General features: G+C 40.1%; 1 protein-coding gene across 1 annotated transcript in view; it reads left to right on the forward strand.

Annotated features, from left to right (window-relative positions):
* Positions 1-2,132: 2,132 nt before the first annotated feature.
* Positions 2,133-21,216, forward strand: part of pipox (pipecolic acid oxidase) — a 31,934-nt gene continuing 12,850 nt past the window's right edge. The window contains exons 1-5 of the mRNA XM_085479056.1: positions 2,133-2,420; positions 5,304-5,452; positions 11,154-11,367; positions 11,788-11,970; positions 16,172-16,324. Of these exons, the coding sequence (XP_085335182.1) occupies positions 2,310-2,420; positions 5,304-5,452; positions 11,154-11,367; positions 11,788-11,970; positions 16,172-16,324 (810 nt within the window). The 5' untranslated portion in view covers positions 2,133-2,309. The remainder of the gene's footprint in view (positions 2,421-5,303; positions 5,453-11,153; positions 11,368-11,787; positions 11,971-16,171; positions 16,325-21,216) is intronic.

Here is a 21,216-nt window from a genome sequence, read left to right on the forward strand (position 1 = left end):
CCCGATCCCAATTTAATAGAGGATCCTGTTTAGTTACTGAAGACAAAACTGAAGGCAGAGGGACAAACAAACAGGCAGCAACTAAACTGAGCTGCAGCTAAAGCCTGGCAAAGCATAGCAAGGTTGTATAAACAGCATCTGACCACGTCCATGCGCTCTAGACTTCAGACTGTCAGTTTCGACTGCAAAGGATCTTATCAAGTATTTTTTTTAAATCCTTAGATTTAAATTTATCTTAGATTTTTTAGTTCTTAAATTTTGGGGGACTTCAGTCGCATCTTTGCTTTGGTTTAAAATCCACTTTGATGATGTTCAGAGGCAAAATTGATTTTTTTCTTCAAGAGCTAACTGCAGACTTGTTGATTGTTGTTCCAACCTCTCCAACCATCCATCCATTTGTTGGAAGAGTTACCAAGGCGCAGCCATTTTTTTCTCTAAAAGGTGGAAGAACTTAGCTTAGCATAAGAATTTTGGAACAATGTCTTTTGGACAGACAACACCAAACATCACCATTGTGTGTAACCTCTACCCTGCCGCTAAACACGTGATGGAAGACAAGACTGATTTGTTCAGTTTGTTTTGCAGTCACTCGACACCCTGGGACATTGCAGTCAGAAAAAAATGAGCTGATCATGAACTCCTCTGTGTGATCCAAGCTTGTCTGGCAGCTGGATTTTTGCCAAAACTACGTCATGGAACATGTCAGTGATCCTGAGCACACCAGCAAATATAACCCAATACCTGAAAAAGAAAAAAAAAAGTCAAAGTCGAGGCTTGTTGCTCTGCCAAGGCATTAAGAGAGCTGTACATAAACAAATGGCCTGTGATAAAAAAAAAGAGTTCATCCACAAGAGAGAAACAGACAAGGTCTCTCATTACATCATAATTACTTAAACTTATGGCTGCTAAAGATGAATCATTGTGTGAAGTTATTCCCACACTGCTTCTCTATTTTGGTCCAGGTTTTTGACATGGTCTAATATGTTGTGTGGTATGACCTCAACTTCAAAAATTTATTTTTTGTAAAACTTTACAAAGTTTACGTCATTTGTTGTTTTTTACTGTGCCACAATATTACACAATGAAATTATGACATTTCTACCTGTCTGTTCCAGGGTTGCAGAGAAGTGACCTGTGGCCTGAGTAGGCTTTCTGTGGTTATATAACTGATACAGGTGCACTTTGATCTGCTGAGTGTTGCATTAGCTGTGCTGGAAAAAGGAAAGATAAAACTGGAAGGACCCTGCCACAGATGACCCATGATTTTAGTCCCAGACCAGGCCTGCCCACAATATGTTAACTAATATTTCAGAGAAGTGTTTACTTGCACCATTTAGAAGACACTTTTTTTACTAAATGTGAATTCTGCCTAAGTTCTGTTGTAAAATTAGTTCATCATTAGGTTTTCTGTGACAGACAATTGAAGTGTGGATGAATTATTAAAGCTGCTTCTTCTGAAATATTTGAAAATGTTTTCAGTTTTTTGTTTCTGTTTGTTTATTTAGATAATTGAAAGACTGTCTTCAGTTTTGTTCTGCACTATAAAATAGTAAAACAAATAAAGGAATAAAATATTAAATATGTTGTTATTTTCACATTTTTTTTCCTGCAGTATTTTTTGTCTTTACACTTCTTTTATTCCTATAAATGATTATTAGAACAAAAGTATTCGTTCAAATAGGTATTATTATTATTATTATTATTATTACTACTACTACTACTACTACTATTACATACAGTTATTATTTATTTAATATTTTGGTTTTGTGTGTGTGTGTGTTTTTGTTCCTGAAATTTTTGTCCCAGAATACAAATTAAACGAAATATATTTCACCATTAATTCTATATTTTGCTCCCAGTGGCCTTGGCTAAATCATATATTCTTAGTAGTCCGTCTGATTTATGAGCAGAAAACGAGGCACCAAATACAGCCCAAAAGAAGTTTGAACATTTACAGCTGAGCTGCAGAGTTGGCTCCTTGTCATTACATATGGTGGCAATATTTTCCCTACAGAAGATTTTCAGGCACTCCTGCTATGCGGTGTGCCTTATTGTCAAACGGACCTGACGTAGATCCAGACAACAACACAACGCACTTCTGATCATAACCGCGAAGAGTTCAGCTCGGTCCAGCATAAGCGTTCGGTTCCTGCTCGGCGTGGCGGAAATCCAGGCTCCTGACCGCCAACACTCAGGGCAAAGTTCCTGGAGGCTTTTGTTCGTCCTTCCCCTGGCGTTAGTAGGCGGATCTGTGGAGCACTTTTAAAAACGCGTGACCTCGATCTGTGAGCTCTGTGTGTGAGTTAAACATGTCGACCAGCGGAGATTTTGATTGCATAGTGATCGGGGCAGGCGTCCAGGGCTCCTTTACGGCCTATCAGCTGGCAAAAAAGAACAAGAAGACTCTGCTGTTGGAGCAGGTGCGTCATGAAACGATTTTGAGTCAAGAGTCTAACTTGAGCCATTGCATTTTAATCAGGTTTCTCTACGTTCCACTGTAACAGTACTCCATTACAGTTTACTTATAATTGACTACAAGTTCATAGAATGCATAGAAAATGTCACGAAAGAAGAAAGTATGAAAGAGTAGTTAGGAAAATACCATCAAAAGTAAAACTACTTAATTCACGAGTATGATAGGCAGTGAAGTTTAGTGTACTTTTTATTTTCCTTAAACAAAACAATATACAGATACGTGAAACAATAAGCAGATAAGTCACATACAGCACAGACAAAGGCGAGCAAAACAAGTAGAGTCCTTGTATTTGAAATGAAATATTTGTGTCTGTGCATCTACTTAAGTTTCATATTAGTATTATTAGAAGGTAGAGCCAAGAGGGGTATGGAAATTAAATATAAATACATGAGTAAAGAAAAACAAGTATTAAAAGTAATGTTATTACAGAACATTACCACAGTCCCTGAGGTGGTGGTGGTCCTGGTCTTCCTAGCCTAGACGTTTGAACTCTGATGTAGTGACGGTATCAGAGTTTCTCAGGTTGGGTGAACATTATGCATTTCATAGTTTGAAAACGTTATTCTTCATTCCTGATTCATTTTTTTTCCCTTTTCGGAGTCGTTTCCAGACGTCTTAAAGGAGGAAGCTCACCTGGAGGGTTTAGCCAATTTAAAGAAAAAAAAGAAGCTCCCAAACCCTGAGGAGGGGAGCCATTTAGAAGCTGACACACTGGTTGTGTTGAAGGAGTTAATCATGCAAACTGTATTGTATTTTAACTCTGACTTTATCATTTTTATCAAGCTGCTGGTTATTACTTCTATAAATTCCACAGTAGAGGAAACGTGCCTTAGGCAAAAATTGTTGTGATTTGACTACATAAATAATATTTTATCAAATTGAATTGAACTGAGTAGACAGGCCTTAAAACTGACGACTCTGCCTCCCATTCTACTTTTGAAAACTCTTGGAATCACCAGTAAGCCTGCAGTCTGAGAGCAAAGTGCTCTGTTGGGATAAAAAGTTACTATAAGGTCATTAAAATATGACGCGGTCTGATTATTTAAGAGTCTGTATGTAAGAAGAAGGATTTTAAATTCAGTTCTGAATTGAACAGGGAGGCAATGAGTAGAAGTTAATATGGGAGAAATGTGCTCTCTCTTTCTGGTCCCAAGGGGAAAAAAAAGAGAATTTTTTTATAGCAATGATGTCAATTAAAATTTATGCAGTGTTTTGTAATAATATTGCCTAAAGGAAGTATGTGTAAAATGTACTTTTTCCTACCACATAACTCTTTGGAACTTTGTGGCTACTTTTGTGTACGAGGAAGACTCCGCACAAAACCTCTGCAGCGAAGTTCCTATTTCACAGCAGTGTCATATCTGCAGTGAAATATTGTGGTCAGTGGTACTGAATAATGCATTAAGGTCTAGCAGGACAAGCACAGAGATGAGTCCACTGTCCACAAAAAAATATCATTCATAACTTTCACTAGTGCTGTTTTTTTCTGAATCTTGATTGAAACTCTTAAAAAAACATTACTTTACAAATGATCAGTAAACTGTTTTTGAGGTAAAGGGAAGGTTAGAAATTAGCCTGTAATAAGCTAAGGATCAAACAATGGCTTTATGAATAATGGTTTATTTGCCACTGCCTTAAAAGCCTGTGGTACGAAGCCTGTCAATAAAGACAGATCATCCTCTTTAAACTTGAAGAATTAATTCATGGTGGACTTTGGGCAGTCTTGGCAGTAATGGGGTCTAAAAGGCACATTGATGGTTTAGAGGAAGAAATTATTGAAGTTAACTTAGAAAGATTGATAGTAGAGACCTATCTAATATCAGCAGTTATTAGAGCTGGCATACTTATTGATACATCTGTGGGACAGTTAAAGAAATATTTGGTTCAACAGAGCTTTGACTCTTTGTCAGCCTGGCTCGAATTCTCAAAAGAAACCTAGGGTTGTGCCTGTTTTCCTCAATGAATTAAAAAAGTAAAGTGTCCTGGCTTTACAGAGGTGGGTTTTAGGCGGTGCTGCCCCGGGTGAGGAGCAGCAGTGGGATCTGTGCTTTCTCCAGGAAAAGGAGGACTGGAGTGCTGAAGCAGCAAGTGCCTCTGACAAACCCCAATCGAGTAGTCTGGCGTTGTTAAGGCGGCCTAGGCAGAGACCATTTTCCCCTGGATTGGGATACAGGTGGCAGTGGTGGAGGAGAATAGACAGTTGAAGAGGCTAGAGAGTGAGTGGAGAGTAGAGAGGCTGGTGTGAAGCAGAGACCGGCCACTCTTATCACCAGAGGATTGGGCAGGGAGGGATCAGTATCTTTGAAGTCCTCCAATAGCCAAGTGAGTCCCATAATGTAGGGATTCGTTGTCTGGAGTGCGTCGCTGTCAGTCCCTCACCATTGACTGTGTCCATGTTACCGGTTGTGTCATTCTGTGATGATTGTGGAGAATTTGGACCCAAAATGCAGACTTCAAGACAGATTTCAATAAATGAAAAAATAAGCTTTAGTTACATAAGGCAGCAAGTCCAGATGTAGTCAAAAGTAGTCCTAAACAGGTAACACGTGAGGAACACACTCAAACAGTACAATGTAACAAAGAACTGAAGACAGCTAAGGGTTAATTTCAAAGGTATTCAGATTTCCCCTTCTATATACTTTTTGACTGGGTCTGGTTTTCCTCAGCTGGTCTTGTTGTCTTTAGTTTATACAAAAATGTACAGTAAATGAGTCATAATGATATTTGCGGCCTGCAGCCGAGACTGCAGTTTTATGTACTTTTGAGCATTTTCTTACTTCAATGCAGAAGTAATTTAACCAGTTGTTTTCATGCTTATATTTTCCAGTTTGTACTGCCCCACAGCCGAGGGAGTTCCCATGGCCAGACCCGCATCATCCGCAAGGCCTACGAGCAGAACTTCTATACCCACATGATGGAGGAGTGCTATGAACTGTGGGCTCAGCTGGAGAGGGAGGCAGGAGTGAAATTGTACAGGTAAGGAGTCAGCAGAAGAACAGAGAGAAAACCCAGAACAAGGAGATTTGTTACGTTCAAGGTGTTATGTACGCACAAGAGCAACAACTCAATCTACAGGAGCTATTAATGCATGACTTTCTCATTACCTCCAGCATCACTGAATTGGCCGTTGACAGCTCCTATGCTTTTGAATGTGGTGTAAATAACCTCATTAATATTTTGTAAAGTAGTTTGTAAAGTTATGAGTGACTATTATATTGTTGGAGTGGATGCTTTTATTTTGAAAGTCACAGAGCGACAAAGTTGCCGTAAATCAAGTGGCGTAAACCATACAGCAAACCAGACAGAAGCGCGAGTTTTAATGCACAGAGAGAAGGTGTGCTCTATGGTTAATGGACGGGAATGGGGAAAAGAACGGCTATTAAGGTGCAATACTGAGTTGTAAGCAGTTTCTTAGCACCTGGTTACATGTGGAACGGTGCCTTTTTGTCTTTTTCTTTTTTCTTTTTTTTTTCTTTTCTTTTTAAACTTTCGAAACCTCATTTCATTCACAGAGACAGTGGCATAAATCTGTGTGTAACCCCCATCAGCACTTTCACTTTCCTGATCATCCATCCATCCATCCATTTTCATCCGCTTCGTCCGGGGCCGGGTCGCGGGGGCAGCAGCCTAAGCAAAGAGGCCCAGACCTCCCTCTCCCCAGCCACCTCCTCCAGCTTATCCGGGGGAATACCAAGGCGTTCCCAGGCCAGCCGAGAGATATAATCTCTCCAGCGTGTCCTGGGTCTGCCCCGGGGCCTCCTCCCGGTGGGACATGCCTGGAACACCTCACCCAGGAGGCGCCCAGGGGGCATCCTTGTCAGATGCCCGAACCACCTCAGCTGGCTCCTTTCGATGTGGAGCAGCAGCTGCTCTACTCTGAGCCCCTCCCGGATGGCCGAACTTCTCACCCTATCTCTAAGGGAGAGGCCAGCCACCCTTCGGAGGAAGCTCATTTCTGCCGCTTGTATCCGCGATCTCGTTCTTTCGGTCACTACCCACTAGAGCAGGGCGATATGGCCAAAAATATTTATCACGATATATATTTGAAAATTTGCGATAACGATATAACTGACGATATAATTGATGCGAGACAAAATACAACTCCACAACATTACTAGCGCAAAAAGACAACCTTCCATTTATTTTCACTTAAACAAGAAGCTGGTTTTTATGTACATTAAAGCTTTATAAAAATGTAACAGTGCAAATGCAAATTCCTTGCTGAAAGTTTAACCAAAAGGCATTTCCAGTAGAAATGGGCTGACATATCCTGAGCATAACCATGTATAATATCCACTGAAGTTAAAAAGAGGTGCTTTGCAACATTAAACTGCAGTGTGCAGTACGTATTTTTTGGACCATAAGGTGCACGGGATTATAAGGCACATTAAGCGAAACAAAGCAGTCAGATAAATCAAACTTTATTAAACTCATTCTTCTTGCTTCCTCCACTTCTGTACCATTGATTCATTAATGTTGAATTCTCTGGCAGCTGCTCTATTCCCATGTATATTAATGACTGACCTCGTATTGTGGATGGATTATCTCAGTTGTTCTCCTGACTGAAGTTTGGTCCGTTTACAGCATCCTGCCATGCGATTGCATTTGTCTCTAACCATGAGGAACCTTCACGTTAACTTTTATAAGTGGAAAAGTGTTAGTGTTCGTCCTCCAGCTTCACTGTTTATGTTATGCTAACATAGCTGTGTCGCTAGCGATCACGTAGCACATCATAATATACCAGCTAGCCCAACTTCAGTAACCCTACAAACGTCACTGCTGTTTAGTTTCCTGTCTTCATTTATGTTGGAAGTGATAGCAGAGCTGTACGTTTGAATTTTTTCAGAAATCTCTCAGTCAGAACATGCAATATCATGCTTAGGTAACTAGCGAAACTAGCGAGCTAACTTCCGCTAGCTTCCTGCTAACTTCTAACTCCGTTAAATGTAATAACTTTTGTTTTCATGGATGCCTGGAAGTTAAACTTCATAGTTACACCTGGTAAAGCAGCAATGCTGATCGTTTTATTAAAGATGAAAGAATTTAGACAGTTTTCAACTCTCAGTGATGCTGCAGTGTTGTTTGACCTGAAGTCAAATATTCGGAGTTTAGGACCCAGATTACTCCCAGATTTAAGAGCATCTTAGTCCGACAAATACGACAATAACAACGGCCGCTTGCATGTTCTGCAAAAAAATGTGCTTTGTTGTGTATCTGACAGACAAACACCAAACCAGTTCCACATCACGGAAGTTGCACCATTTTTACAAACCAATTCTGGTTCCTCAACAATCGGCCATGTGCGTATGAAAACAAAGGCACTGCGCATGCGCATTTTACTCCCATTCTATCGCGATATTTCATTTTCCTATCGTTGCCTAACATTATACCGGTATTACCGTGAACGGTATAATATGGCCCAGCCCTACTACCCACAGCTCGTGGCCATAGGTGAGGGTAGGGGCGTAGATCGACCGGTAAATTGAGAGCTTCGCTTTTACACTCAGATCCCTCTTCACCACGACGGACCGGTGCAGCGTCCACATTACTGCAGCTGCAGCCCCAATCCGTCTGTCGATCTCCGGCTCCCTTCTCCCATCACTCGCGAACAAGACCCCGAGATACTTGAACTCCTCCACTTGGGGCAGGAACTCATCCCCGACCCGGAGTGGGCACTCCACCCTGATCATATTCCTTTAAACTGTCCCATTTTGTCTCATTACCAGTAATTTTGATAGCACATTGTTTCATTATTTGTGTCTCAAAATAATAGTTTGTTGTACTAGAACACACTCACATTATGTTCCTTAGAAATACTGCGAATTCCCTGGTCTACAGCTTATGACTGATGGGTCTGCAAGTAAAGGCCACCTGTGCCCTTGAGCTGTTAAAAAAAATGACTGCATCACAATGAGAAATGTTCAAGCCAGGCTGGTTTGAGCAGCTGCTTCTAGAATATAAGCCATTAAAAAAGAGCAAGAGCTAAGCTAAAATCTACCCTCTGGACTATCTTCCTTTCCCTGTCATGTATATGACAGTGTGTTAGCACATCCATCAGCTGAAGCTGTACCATGCGTCACCTGTTATGTCAGGTCAGGTCAAATGACGTATCACATTTATGAGTCTACATGATTTTTTTTGCTTTCTCTGTCACACATTTGCAAGCACACAACCACACACATTAAATTGTGTGATGAATGGCTAAGCTGTGGTTGCAAGTGACTTATGGCTGCTGACAGATTTCGGAATGGCTTTGTGAAAGCAGTGCTGGCGCGGGTGGGTCAGTTATCTCTCAGACAGATCTCTGAATCAGACCCTCTCACTATAGGACTCAATAACTTAACACACTGGAGCTGGGGTATTACCACTAGTAATGATGTCCAGCCACTATGATGTCACAGGTGATATTAATGGGTCCATTTATTACTTGGTTTCATAGTTTTGTTCACCATCTGTAATTAATGCATCAAAGAACTGATGGTATATGATAACTTAATAATAGTAAGGTCCTTAACGTTTCGATTTTTAGTGAACTTGAGTTTACTGGCTGAGTCCATCTCTCGTTAAACTGTGCAGTATCTTTGTAACCGTAGTCACGGCATGTAACACTTTTCGTGCTTGTATTTATATAAACTGAATATTGAGTTTTGTCTTCACACCGTTGACACTGCAGAGCAACTTTCCAGAGTGTGAATACTGGATGCGATACAGCTGTACTGCCCTGTACCACCCCTCCCCTGCAGTGGAGCCATAGATGCGATGGCTGCTGTTTTTTCCACCTGTGGACACACCTGCCCACCTCCCAAGTGGTAGCCCAGCTACTGTACTTCCCTCCATCCAACCGCACACATCTTCAGGTTGACCGTGAGCTCCGCCCGCCACAGGGACTCCAGGGTGGCATCCACCTGCTGCACATGCTCCGCTGTGGTGTTGCTGTGGATGATGACGTAGATGGCAGCATATGCAGTGTGTGGATGCAGCACCCGGTCCATGAGGCACTGAAAAGTGGCGGGGGCTGCAAACAAGCTGAACGGAAGTGAACCGTGATACAATCAATCAATCAATCAATCAAAGCTTTATTCGCCACATGCAGGTTGCCCTCGAGTGAAATGGTACCCCCCCTCCGTCATTACACACACAACACAGACATTACATGGGGATACAAGTCGGAGATCGGTAGCATTACAGAAAAACACTGAAATATACACTACAATGGGAAAGTACAAGAGGAAAAAAAGAGACCTCTACTCGTGCTGTGCTTCCATGGCAGGACAGCATGAGAACAGGAAACAAAAAAACTCCTCTGCACAAAAAGCACATAAATGTCCACAGCACAACTTTGTGAAAGACATAACAAGCCACAGGATTGGGTGGGGGGGTGAGGAGTAATACGAAGCGAGCACAGCAGCCGCCCTGCACAGCGCTACCATTCCAGCGCGGCACACAGACCCACCGTGTTCCCCCGCAGGAAACAAGCATCGAAGGCGTGATACCTTGTTCACCTTGCAGTAGTTGACACAGAAACATATAGAACCATCTTTCTACAACACAAGAACTATGGAGCTACACTACGCACTGTAGTGACTCTTCTATTACTTCCATTTTCAGCCAAATTCTGTATGAACAATTTGTCTTTTATGCTCAGGTAACCAATAAGGCTGTGCATGCACTGTCACAACTAGGGACGTTTCAAAATGTATCTCTAAGAAAGTGGTGTGAACAATCAGGGGAGAGAACACCTCAGCGCTGTTGCAATGCAGCAATATCTGCTCTCTATTGTGAGATAGTTATCATAATTGAGGGAGGCGGGGATGGTTGAATTTTTTCCTTAACTAGAAATGTGGTTTCAGCCTCTCTCTATGCTTTTAGGAAGGTGATATACCTGTGTGGCTCCACCCGTGTCTGACCCCCACCACTTCAAAGTCACTGTGTGACCGTAAAGGGTCCTCACCACTTGGCAAGTAACCTAGAGCTGTATGAAGGGTGGAATATGAGTACTTGGGTTTTTTAATTTAAGGAAAATGCCAATTGAGCTCCACAGTGGCAGGCAGTGAACACAGGGCCCATTCAAGGACGTAGAGCTCTCATAACCCTCAGAATATTCACATTACTGGTTTGTTGAAGGTCATTTTGTAGGACTCTGCCATCGCTCATCCCATTCCTCCTTGCATAAAGGAGCAGACACCAGACCTACTGATGGGTGAAGCACCTTCTAGGGCCTAGTCAAGATATCCTTCACTAACTACATGCCGGGTCCAGGTTTCACTTTATGTTGCCAGTTACGACACTGATCCTAGCCAAATTCAAAATTAGTGAAAAAAAAAAAGGTCAGAAAAGATGAGGAAGAAAAAATGTCAGTTGTCCACCTCCAAAACTCCTCTAGTGTGCCAAAGCAGCTGAAACCGATTAACAATCCTGTCTGTTATTTAACTGACCAGATCAATATCCCAGAAGTTTAATTGACTTGATGCTATACTTAAAGTGGGGTTTTTTTTATCATTTTTTTAGCAGTGCAGTTTGTAGCTAGCTCTTTATGATACTTTCGTTTCTTTTCTTTTTTTTAATGCCAAAGTTAACATTGCACTCTATTAAAGTCAATTACTAGTTTATTAATTTCTTTTTTTGAAGATTTATTTTCAAGATGCCGCCTTAAATTTCCCCTAATCTCCACTTTCAGACAAACAGGGCTCCTGGTTATGGGGCCAGAGAAGAGTGAAAATTACCAAAATATTAAGGACACCCTTCAAACAAACAAGGTTCCCATGGTTGTCCTGACCCATGACATCTTTAGTCAGCACATTCCCAATGTCAACTTGGCTAAGGGAGACGGAGCACTGGTGGATACAACTGCTGGAGTTCTATTTGCTGACCGCACACTCAAAACCGTACAGGTATACCACTGATAACATGATACGGACTTGTGCCGTGTCTTGAGTGTGTGAATGTGGATGTTTTGGTTTGTTCTGAAATTTGACAGAATCAAGTCTAAAAATTCCAGTTTAACAAATGAAATATTTTAAATAAAAAAGTAAAAATGATATCATCATTACTAAAAACAAGTCCAGGCATTCCAAAATATTTTAGGACTTTGTATTTTTAAATGCATGCTCAAAGACAGTCAGTATGAGGAATCTGTTTTTGTTTTGTCTTTTTATAATAAATTAAATGTACTTGAACCCACTGTCCATTAATCATCATCCACTTTACAAAGTTCCATATACATTTCTTGCATTCGTTCCAGTAGCTATTACTGTACCATTTAACAGCTATAACAGGAATTTCAAATGTTTTGCTGCTCTCTTCTTTTACAGGGGCAATTTCAGAAATTAGGTGGAGTTATAAGAGACAACGAGAAGGTAACGGACATCAAGCCTGGCCCTGTTGTAAGAGTGTCAACCTCTGTGGGTGTTTATCATGCTAAGAGTTTGGTGATCACCGCTGGACCCTGGGCTAATAAACTGCTGGCCAACACTGGTTTACAGTTGCCACTAGAGGTATTAAAATGTTCAGTATACAATGTGCAATGTTTATATGGCTGTACATGCGTTACAGTATTTTCAGGATGAATATAAGAAAGTTATTAGTGTCCTTGTTGCTTTTGAAACTGTTATTTCAAAGAATGGGGCCAAGTGAGCTGCTGTCTTTGGTGCAACTTTGGTGCATCAAAAAGCAATAAGATGGAATTTTGACAACTTGACCCCATTAAATGGCAATTAACTGTGATTTTTAATTAATTTAAGTCACAATAAATAGAAATTTTGGACTCTTAATGTAAATAGAAATTCTATGACATAGATTTCTGTTTCATGTTACAGACTTGAAACAGAAATTCATAGTTCTTTTAGAAATAATGTAGTTGCTGTGGGATGGCAATTTAATAACTGAAAAATGACATTGGCACCCTTGATTTTCTATTGGACTATAACCAGAATACAACCAGATCCCTTCTGTGACTCACCACTTTACTGTGGAGGAGGGGTTTGTGGTCCCAGTGAAACCAGGAGTTATGTCGTTGGACTGCAGATGACACACATGAAGATGGGTGTGATCTCCATTAAAATTGAAAATGTATGCCATGCCTTCTAATGATATTGTCTTGGGGAAGCATCTATAATATAAACAGAATTGGCCCTACCAAGAAACCCTGTGGAACTCCATAATTAACCTTAGTGTGTAAAGAGGACTCTCCATTTACATGAATGGAGTCTATTAGAGAAATATGATTCACACCACCGCAGCGCAATACCACAGCATTCTCTAATTGCTTTAATAAAATATGGTCAATGGTATCAAACCCTGCACTAAGATGTACAGGACAAGCAAAGAGAGGAGTCCACTGTCAAAGGCGCTTATTTGTAACCTTTACTGTTGCTGTTTATATACTGTGACAAGTTCTGAAACCTGACTGAAACTCTTCAAATAAACCATTCCTCTGCAGGAATCGGATCAGCTATTGGTTTTACAACTACTCTTTCAAGAATTTTTGAGATAAGAGAAAGGTTTGAGATTGGTCTATAATTACCTAAGATCAATTGGAGATAAAAAGTCTGTATAAATATAAATGGTATTGAAAGTAGCTCTACATAATATTACATTTGTGAGATGGTTATGAGTAAGTTTTTCTCTTTTGGTTACAGTTTTATTTGTGAAGTAACTGATGAAGTCTTTTCTAGTGAAGGGAATGGTTGGCTCAACAGAGCTCTACTTTTTGTCAGCCTGGCTACAGTGCTGAAGAGAAACCTAGCATTGTTCTTATTTTCTTCAATCAGTGATGTGCCTTGGTACACATTTGAGTTATACCAGGGAATCAAGTACTTCTGATTTGAAGCTTTCATTTTCAGAGAAGTCACAGTGTTCAGAGCTGTACGCAGTGAAGATGTAATACTGTTAACAAGCTAATCGACCTCTGTTGGAGTAGAGTTCTGATAGCTGCTCTGTCTGCTCTATTCATGTGTTGGCACATGGCACTGAAGAAGATAAGTGGCAGAATTATATCCTTAACCTCCGAGGACCTGGCGTCCACATATGTGGACATCACATTTTGGGTTGTCTAGATCAAAATACAAAATTTTGCTCTACAAGGGCCTGATATCCACTCATGAGGACATTATACTGCCTTTGTTTTATGAAAATTTAAAACGAATAGCCTCATATGTGGCTCTCATTTTTCTTAGAAACAGAAATCGGGCAAAAAAAAAAATCTTGTGATTTTTATTTATTTATTTTTTTGTTTTGTTTTTTTTGTTTGTGCATTCATTGGGTCCCAATATGCCCAAATATGAAAGAGAAACTAAAAATTCATGCCGTGGAAGAGTTCGGGTCTGAGGAGGTTAAACTTAGTTACAGCACTTTCAGGAAGACATCTACTGTGATGCAATGTATTGCCCACTACTGTGAAATTCATTATTGTTAATTTAAATGTTATTAGAAATAATCAGTCAGGGTTTTTGGTAAAATTGCCCACAATAATTATTTTATCTGAGTTGAGCAGTAAATCAGATAAAAAGTCAGAGAAATCAGAAGTTCTGAGTGAGGGCCGGGCGGATAATAGATAACAACAAATAAAATTTTCCAGTTAGGGTGGACAAGGCCTTTGGTTGATTTATAAGCTGGAGTTTGGTGCCACTCCTCAGCCTGTGCTTCGAGGACTCTGACAGTTCATATGACTCAGTTTAAATATGAGTAAATACCCCTAACATAATCATCCTGCTGTAACCAGGTTTCTGTATTAGGCTGGATAAGCTTAAGCGGGCAGTGTGGGTGTCTCTGATTAGGCTCTATCGACAGACAGATGGATGGATGGATTTATTTTCCCTGTTGCAGAATTTGTCTGGCTTTTCAAATTAGACAGCAATTATTTGCAGACATTTGTCAATTTGTCAGTGGTTGCAATCAGTCCAAGTCGGACTGCAGTTATTTAGAAAGAAATTGCCTCCCACCAGGTGACATGTGTAATTGCTTTGCGACCTCTGGTCAGCCAGAGGCTGAGGGTGTTTCACTCACAATCTCTAAATGAACGTTTGGTTGCAATAGCTATTTGCAATGGGCTATTGAAAGTGACAAAATTCAATACAACCACCAGGTAACTTCCTTTAGGTGCTTGCCATTCTATTTTTACTCTAGTGTGACGGAGTCATAACCGTTCACGTGTCATTTAATGTAAGCTGTAAAATGATGTTCAGAAACGTAAAATTAGCTAACAAAATTCAGTGTGTCCTTGGTTCAGTGGTGCTTTATAGGCGCTGTGTTTTTTGCCAAATCATTTTAACTGCTTCCGTGTGCTCGTTTTTAGCTTGGCTGAGTCAGTTTTGCAATGAACTGCAAAACCTGCTAAATCCAAATGTAAATAAGGGCATGAGTCACCAGCAGCAGTGGTGGTTCAGTTGATGAGCTGTGGCCAGGTTTATTAGAAATAATTCTATTGTGGGCAAAACAAAAAAGATTGTAATTAAATTTTGCAAATAATATTTTTTACATGAGCAATCTTTGCATAAACAGCAAATCTGTGGACTCGGTTAAATTCCTTGGTGGGCATATCACAGATGATGTGAACTAAACCACAAGTACATCCTTTAGAGAAGAAAGCACCATAGCTCCTGTAGTTCTGATGGACTGAGAGGTTTGTTCTCCAAAATGAAAGATGCTAGAAGATTAAAATCCTGGGGGGAAAAATTATTTCCTGACTGTAGATGCATGTAATTAGTGATGCCTGTGACAAACACACCATATGTATTACCTTATGACTAATATTATTAATTTAGAATATTAACTTGTGACTTTTTTCATGCAGTGCATGAGATCCAATCCAGTTCAGCTCCCCCACCCCTTTTATCACGGGGATACTGTCCTTCCTACCCTTTTATATTCATCTGAAGATACCACAGAAACAAAATAATTTCTCTTCCACATTTAAACAGCTCAAGAGACCTGATTCAGCAAATCAGTCTTTTCCATTTTGCAATATGCCACACAGCCTGAAAAGAGAAGGTGATGAGAAAACAAGCAGACAGCTGTTAGAGTGGAGAAGTGGAGGTGATATTGGAATTGCATTATTCAGGCGGGGTGGTGGTGGGGTGAAAAGGTGTTGAATGTCATGCTTGAGTGAACTGGCGGAAAAGCACAAGCTCTGAGCACATTGGCTCACCAGAGCACTTGTGTCAGAATTTTTATTGTCCCGGGGAATGAGTGTACGGCCTATTAGTTCATTACACTAAAAGCTCCTGAAAAATGTGTCCTTATTATTGCTACCCATTGATGGACGTCATTTGTACAAGCATGTGTACGTTTCATTAAATCCTAATTCTCGCCTCACCACTGCAGAGCAACTTTTGTAATAGCACTTTTGTTTCAGAGGAAATAAATCTGAGTAGGTTGCAGTAGGAGGTGTTATGCATGAGTATATTTTAAGTTTTAGCTACTATGGTGTTTGCAAGCTGATATCAACGTGCTAATTTTGTTTCAAATGTGTAATATTCAGATTTAAAATTTAGACTATACATTATACAATATGTTTAAACTATAATAAATTCAATTCAGTCATATGTGGGGAAACCCTGCATTCAACAAGTACCAAGACTGGCATGGCATTTTGCATTAATTTATTTATTCTTTTGGTCAAGCTGGTCAATGCTGTATAAATATACAGTCAGTCTTGAGGTCCTTGACTGTGTTGCTAATGACTTTATGTTACTGCAGGTAGTAAAGATCAACGTGTGCTACTGGAAGGAGAAGGTTCCTGGGTCCTATAGCATGAAGCAGCGCTTTCCCTGCTTCGTACAAACTGAATGCTTGGAGTCCAAAGTGCATATCTACGGACTTCCGTCCAATGAGTACCCAGGGCTAATGAAGGTACGTCATGTAACTGGGCCTTTAAGTGAAGTTTTACACAGAAATTACTGCATACCTACCTCTAACATACAAACTGTGAGCAGGAAGTAGACTTTATAAAAGATCAATTCAAAATTTGATTTCAACATGTGATTTTGTTGTTCCTCATTTGGTTTTGTTGTCTCGGTAAATGCTTCTAGCACTTCAATATCGGTATATAAATCTGTGCTGTGTACTCAACCAGATACATTTTTTAATCAAATGAAGGCAACGACACCAGAGTATAGCTTATGGATATGAATAACAGGGGTGTTATTTAAGTTCAGTGGCTGAACTGTGGGAGTGGAAAGGAAGACCCAAGAGCGGACACGAGTTTAAACACTGGATTTAAACAAAAAGTGAGCCATTTATTATGGCTGGAAAACAATGAATAAAAAAATAAAGCAAAGGCAAGCAGGGCGAAAACTAAACTAAAATCTAAACTGGGAAAAATTAAACTATGATTACTATGACTGAACTATGGTAACTGTGATAACAAACCTTATCAACATTATTCTGACCAGGAACGTGCGAGAAACTATGATGAACAAGAACATGAAACATGAAGTACATGGAACTTGACGTGACGTGGTGGGAGGAAACACAGACGACCTGACGAAGACTGAAGGAAAACAGTCTTTGTGTGTAGGGGAAGTAGGAACATATGGGGAAACAGCTGACTAGAATAAACATAATGAGGCCACAGGGGAAGTAAAACTAAACACATCAAACATGGAAACACCAGGCTTTTCAAAATAAAACAGGAAACATAGAGAGACGTAGACATGACAACACCAGCTAGACAATAAGAACATAGAACACGGGTAGACAAGCACACGGGCATGACTGAAAGTAAAGCACTGAGGACAAGACAGACCACATAGAGGACAGGAAAGGACTCATAACTAAAGAGACATAGAAGAACCTAAAATAGACCTAAAACTCAAGGCCAACTAATAATAATACTGGAACTTGATATCCTTTCAATATAATATAAGAAATCACAAAAATAAACTCAAAATGCTGGGTCACAGCCCCTGACATGAACAGGCAAAAACAGGGCCAAATGCAGCGGTCCAGTTCAAATCTGACCTTTTACTTGCACGTCTTCACTGGTGTCCTCTCTGCTTTTTATTGAACAATATCTCTGTGAAGGTTCTCAGTCATCCAGGTCATCGTAGTCAAAGGAGCTTGCAAAGAAAAGCGTCTGGACTTCTTTAAGTTACTTGAAGACGTTTCACCTCTCATCCGAGAAGCTTCTTCAGTTCTAAGGTCAAATGGTGGAGAGTCCCAGATATAAACCTAGTGGGAGTTTCCCCCCACAGAGGGACAAAAGGACCCCCTGATGATCCTCTAATCGCCTGAGCCAAGGTGTGAAACTGGGTGTGGGTCCCAATCAGCCAGAGTTTCGGGTGAGTTCATTGTGAAACCTTATCATGCGAATTCCTCTTTCAAACCATCTGATGCCAATGTTCACATTTTGGACAGAGAGGACAGATGGTTTGAAAGAGGAGTGAAAGAAGCCATTTATGTCCACTGTGAGCGACCATCTTTGAACAGAGGCGGGGGTTTACGACACCAACTCTCTGCCATCTATAATCCAGTTTTGAGATCCCTTCCCAGACGCCTTAACGCCCACTCACATTCTGGGCCATCTGACCTCAGGAATTCGCATGATAAGGTGATACGGTGGGGCCAGGTTTCACAATGAACACACCCGAAACTCTGGCTGATTGGGACCCACACCCAGTTTCACACCTTGGCTCAGGCGATTAGAGGATCATCAGGGTGTCCTTTGTCCCTCTGTGGGGGGAAACTCCCACTAGGTTTATATCTGGGACTCTCCACCATTTGACCTTAGAACTGAAGAAGCTTCTCGGATGAGAGGTGAAATGTCTTCAAGCAACTTAAAGAAGTCCAGACGCTTTTCTTTGCAAGCTCCTTTGACTATTGAACAATATCATAAAGTAAAAATAACTAATATTTTAAAAAGAATATGAGTAATAAAATCACCAACAAACAGTTATTTAATCTTATTTGTAAGTTCATTGAGCTCTTTATTCACTCATATGCCTACATTCTTGGGCATTTGAACTCTAGTCTCTTTTTTCACTTCCTTATCTCCATGTTATTCATTTTCTTGTGTGCCACTCAGCCTATTGTTCCCTGTGCTTTGAATCTCAGTGCACCCCCATACAGAATTCAAACTCAAAACCACCCTGCTGTGAGATGACTGTACTAACTAGTGAACAACAATGCCAAACGGCATATTACTGAAATTATATTCAGTTCTGTCAGATGATTTATCCTTTTATATTGTAGAAATCATGTTGGATAACTGGTTACCCTTTATTTGAAAGGACTTTATATAACTTTTTATTTAAATAATAATAAACATAACTGCTATAAGAAGTTAATTTAGGGTCATCATTATTGTTTTTAGCATCCTTTAAATAGTCTCATTGAGATCAAGATCTATTTGTCCAACAAAAGTGCAAAAAATGTTTTGTGATAAGAAACACATACTGGGGTGGCTGTAGCTCAGGAGGTAGAACAGGTCATCTGCTGACCGGAAGGTTGTCTGCATGCTAAATATCCCCAAGTTGCTCTCCGATTCATCCATCAGAGTATGAATGTGTGTGAATGGTAGTTAGAAAGCACTTCAAAGCATAAAAACGGTGCTTGTGTGAATGGGTGAGTGTGGTATACTTGCTGACATATGCAGCCTTTAAGCCTTTTCTTGAGAGGTGGTCCGCATGGTTTTTAAAAGGGAGTCTAGCATCCATTCACAGTCCTGAGTGTTTAACATTTTAAATTTCATGACTATGAATGTTTGAATATGAACTGTTGGCTGGATATTTTTAGGTGACCTTGTAAGTATCGTGTATTTGGTTTTAACAAAGTTTTAAAGTTTGTGTGATAAGAGAGTTCTAAAATGTATCAAAAGTAGCAGTTGTTGCTGTTAAGGGCCCAAACAGTTATTAGGTTTAGGGGGAAATCCCTTTTTCACACAGGGCTATGTAGGTTTAGAAACTGTGTTTTGTGTTTACCTGTTAGCTTTGTCTAATATCTAATATCTTGTTGATATGAATTTTGATTTAATTGTAAACAAGGATCCAACAGTAACTCAGTAAGAGGGCAAACACTTTGTCACACCAGTATAGATGTGCAAACGTCTCTAATTGTCCATGTTCTCCAGTAGTTCAGAACACAGCACTTCCTTGCTGTATTTAGTTTTATTGCTGCCACCCAGACACATCTTGCTAATAATTGAACTGAACATTGTCACGTGGTTTGTGGTGAGACATTACGGTGTGCTTGGAGTTCACTTAGGTTATTACTCTGTGTGAAAAAAAGTCAAATCACAGGGAAAAGCAGCAAAATCATCAACTGATTTAGATCGGAGTAAATGAACTATATGTGTGAAACTGACACTAAGAGGGACTCTAAGATTTGCTAGGCAAGATAATTTTGAGATGGGGCAGCGATTATTTAAGTTACAAGGGTCACTACCGTTATGGAATAGAGTATCTGTGCTTATTGTCCTTTGGTCTTGTTGCCCTTTGGCAATAAGACTGATGAAGCAACATAACTAGGCAGTGCTCCAAATGAAAGCACAGGACCCACAGGGTATAGATGCTGTTGGTGGTGAATCAAATGGTAGATGGAGTGTTTCAGAATCCCAACATCCACAATAATGTGTAGTTTGGGCAGAGGAGAAGGGTGTGGTATCTTAGTGAAAGAAACTGATCAACTGTCTTATCATGTCTTGTGATCCAGCATTTAGTGCACAAAGCTGTAACCAGCCTTGCATCTATCCATTGCCAGCCATTTCATCTTGTACAAATCTGGCCAACTCTTCCAAGTTTGTGTTGTTTTTCCTTCTGACCAGATGTGGTTTTTGTACCACCACCCCGCCTCAGGCGATCAGTATTGTGGCCCTAATACTCTGTATCTGTAGGGTTATGACTTTTGGAGTTCTCTTTTAAACAAATACATATGAACTGCATATAATAATATAATTGTCCTTCTGACAAAATTAATTGGTACTGTAATTAATGTTACAAGTGTACATTTCTAGGAGATGGGTCATTCTTCAACATTGTTGCCGAATACTGTTCACTTCTTTTTTCCACATTTTATCTGCTCTTCAGACGTTTTCTGTTTTCCTTTAAAAGTTTATGAATCCATGCATGTTTGGAGGGTATATCCAAATTCACAAGCAAGTCTTGCTAACATTTGACCATTATTTATCAAAGCTGGAAAAAAAGGTTTTAGATTTTATTGTTTTAAAGAACTTAATTAAGGCAATTAATAGATAACTTTAAGTGTTTTATGTTTTGTTGTACACAACTGTTAATGCTTTTCTTTAAAAACAGAAATGCTGTGGCAAAATGGACTTTAAAATGTGATTTGTTCTCCCTCGACATCATATTAGTTGTAAGGTTTGTGCTGGAGTTGATGTCATCCGATGACACATCTCTATTTTGGGCATTATGGCAAGCCAGCAGGAGCTCACAGTCTAATAGCAGACCACATGCACAGCAGAGAACGGGAGGACAGATGGTGATGCCACGTTGCATTATTCACTCAAAGACACAGTCACCAGAGCTAGCAATGCTTGGACCATTTAACAGTTTGAAAGAATGCCAAAATGAAGCAGAAGACGGTGGCATTTTCTCATCTGTAGTTTGTTTGTTTTTACAGCAGGGACCTGCCAAGCAGTTTTCTAAAGCAGAAAACCTAAAGAAAAAAGTCAAAGCAGCAGTTCTTTTAATCCCTCAGGGTTCTCACTTTGCCTTTAGTCTCCGAGTAAGACTGTATGTGTCAAAACTGGCTTATAAAAACAGCACAAAAAAAGATGCTTTGGAAGT

The sequence above is a fragment of the Copadichromis virginalis genome, linkage group LG14 (genome assembly GCF_057382275.1).
Source record: "Copadichromis virginalis isolate Kocher_CV1m ecotype Utaka linkage group LG14, C_Virginalis_male_GT1.1, whole genome shotgun sequence".
Lineage (NCBI taxonomy): Eukaryota > Metazoa > Chordata > Actinopteri > Cichliformes > Cichlidae > Copadichromis > Copadichromis virginalis.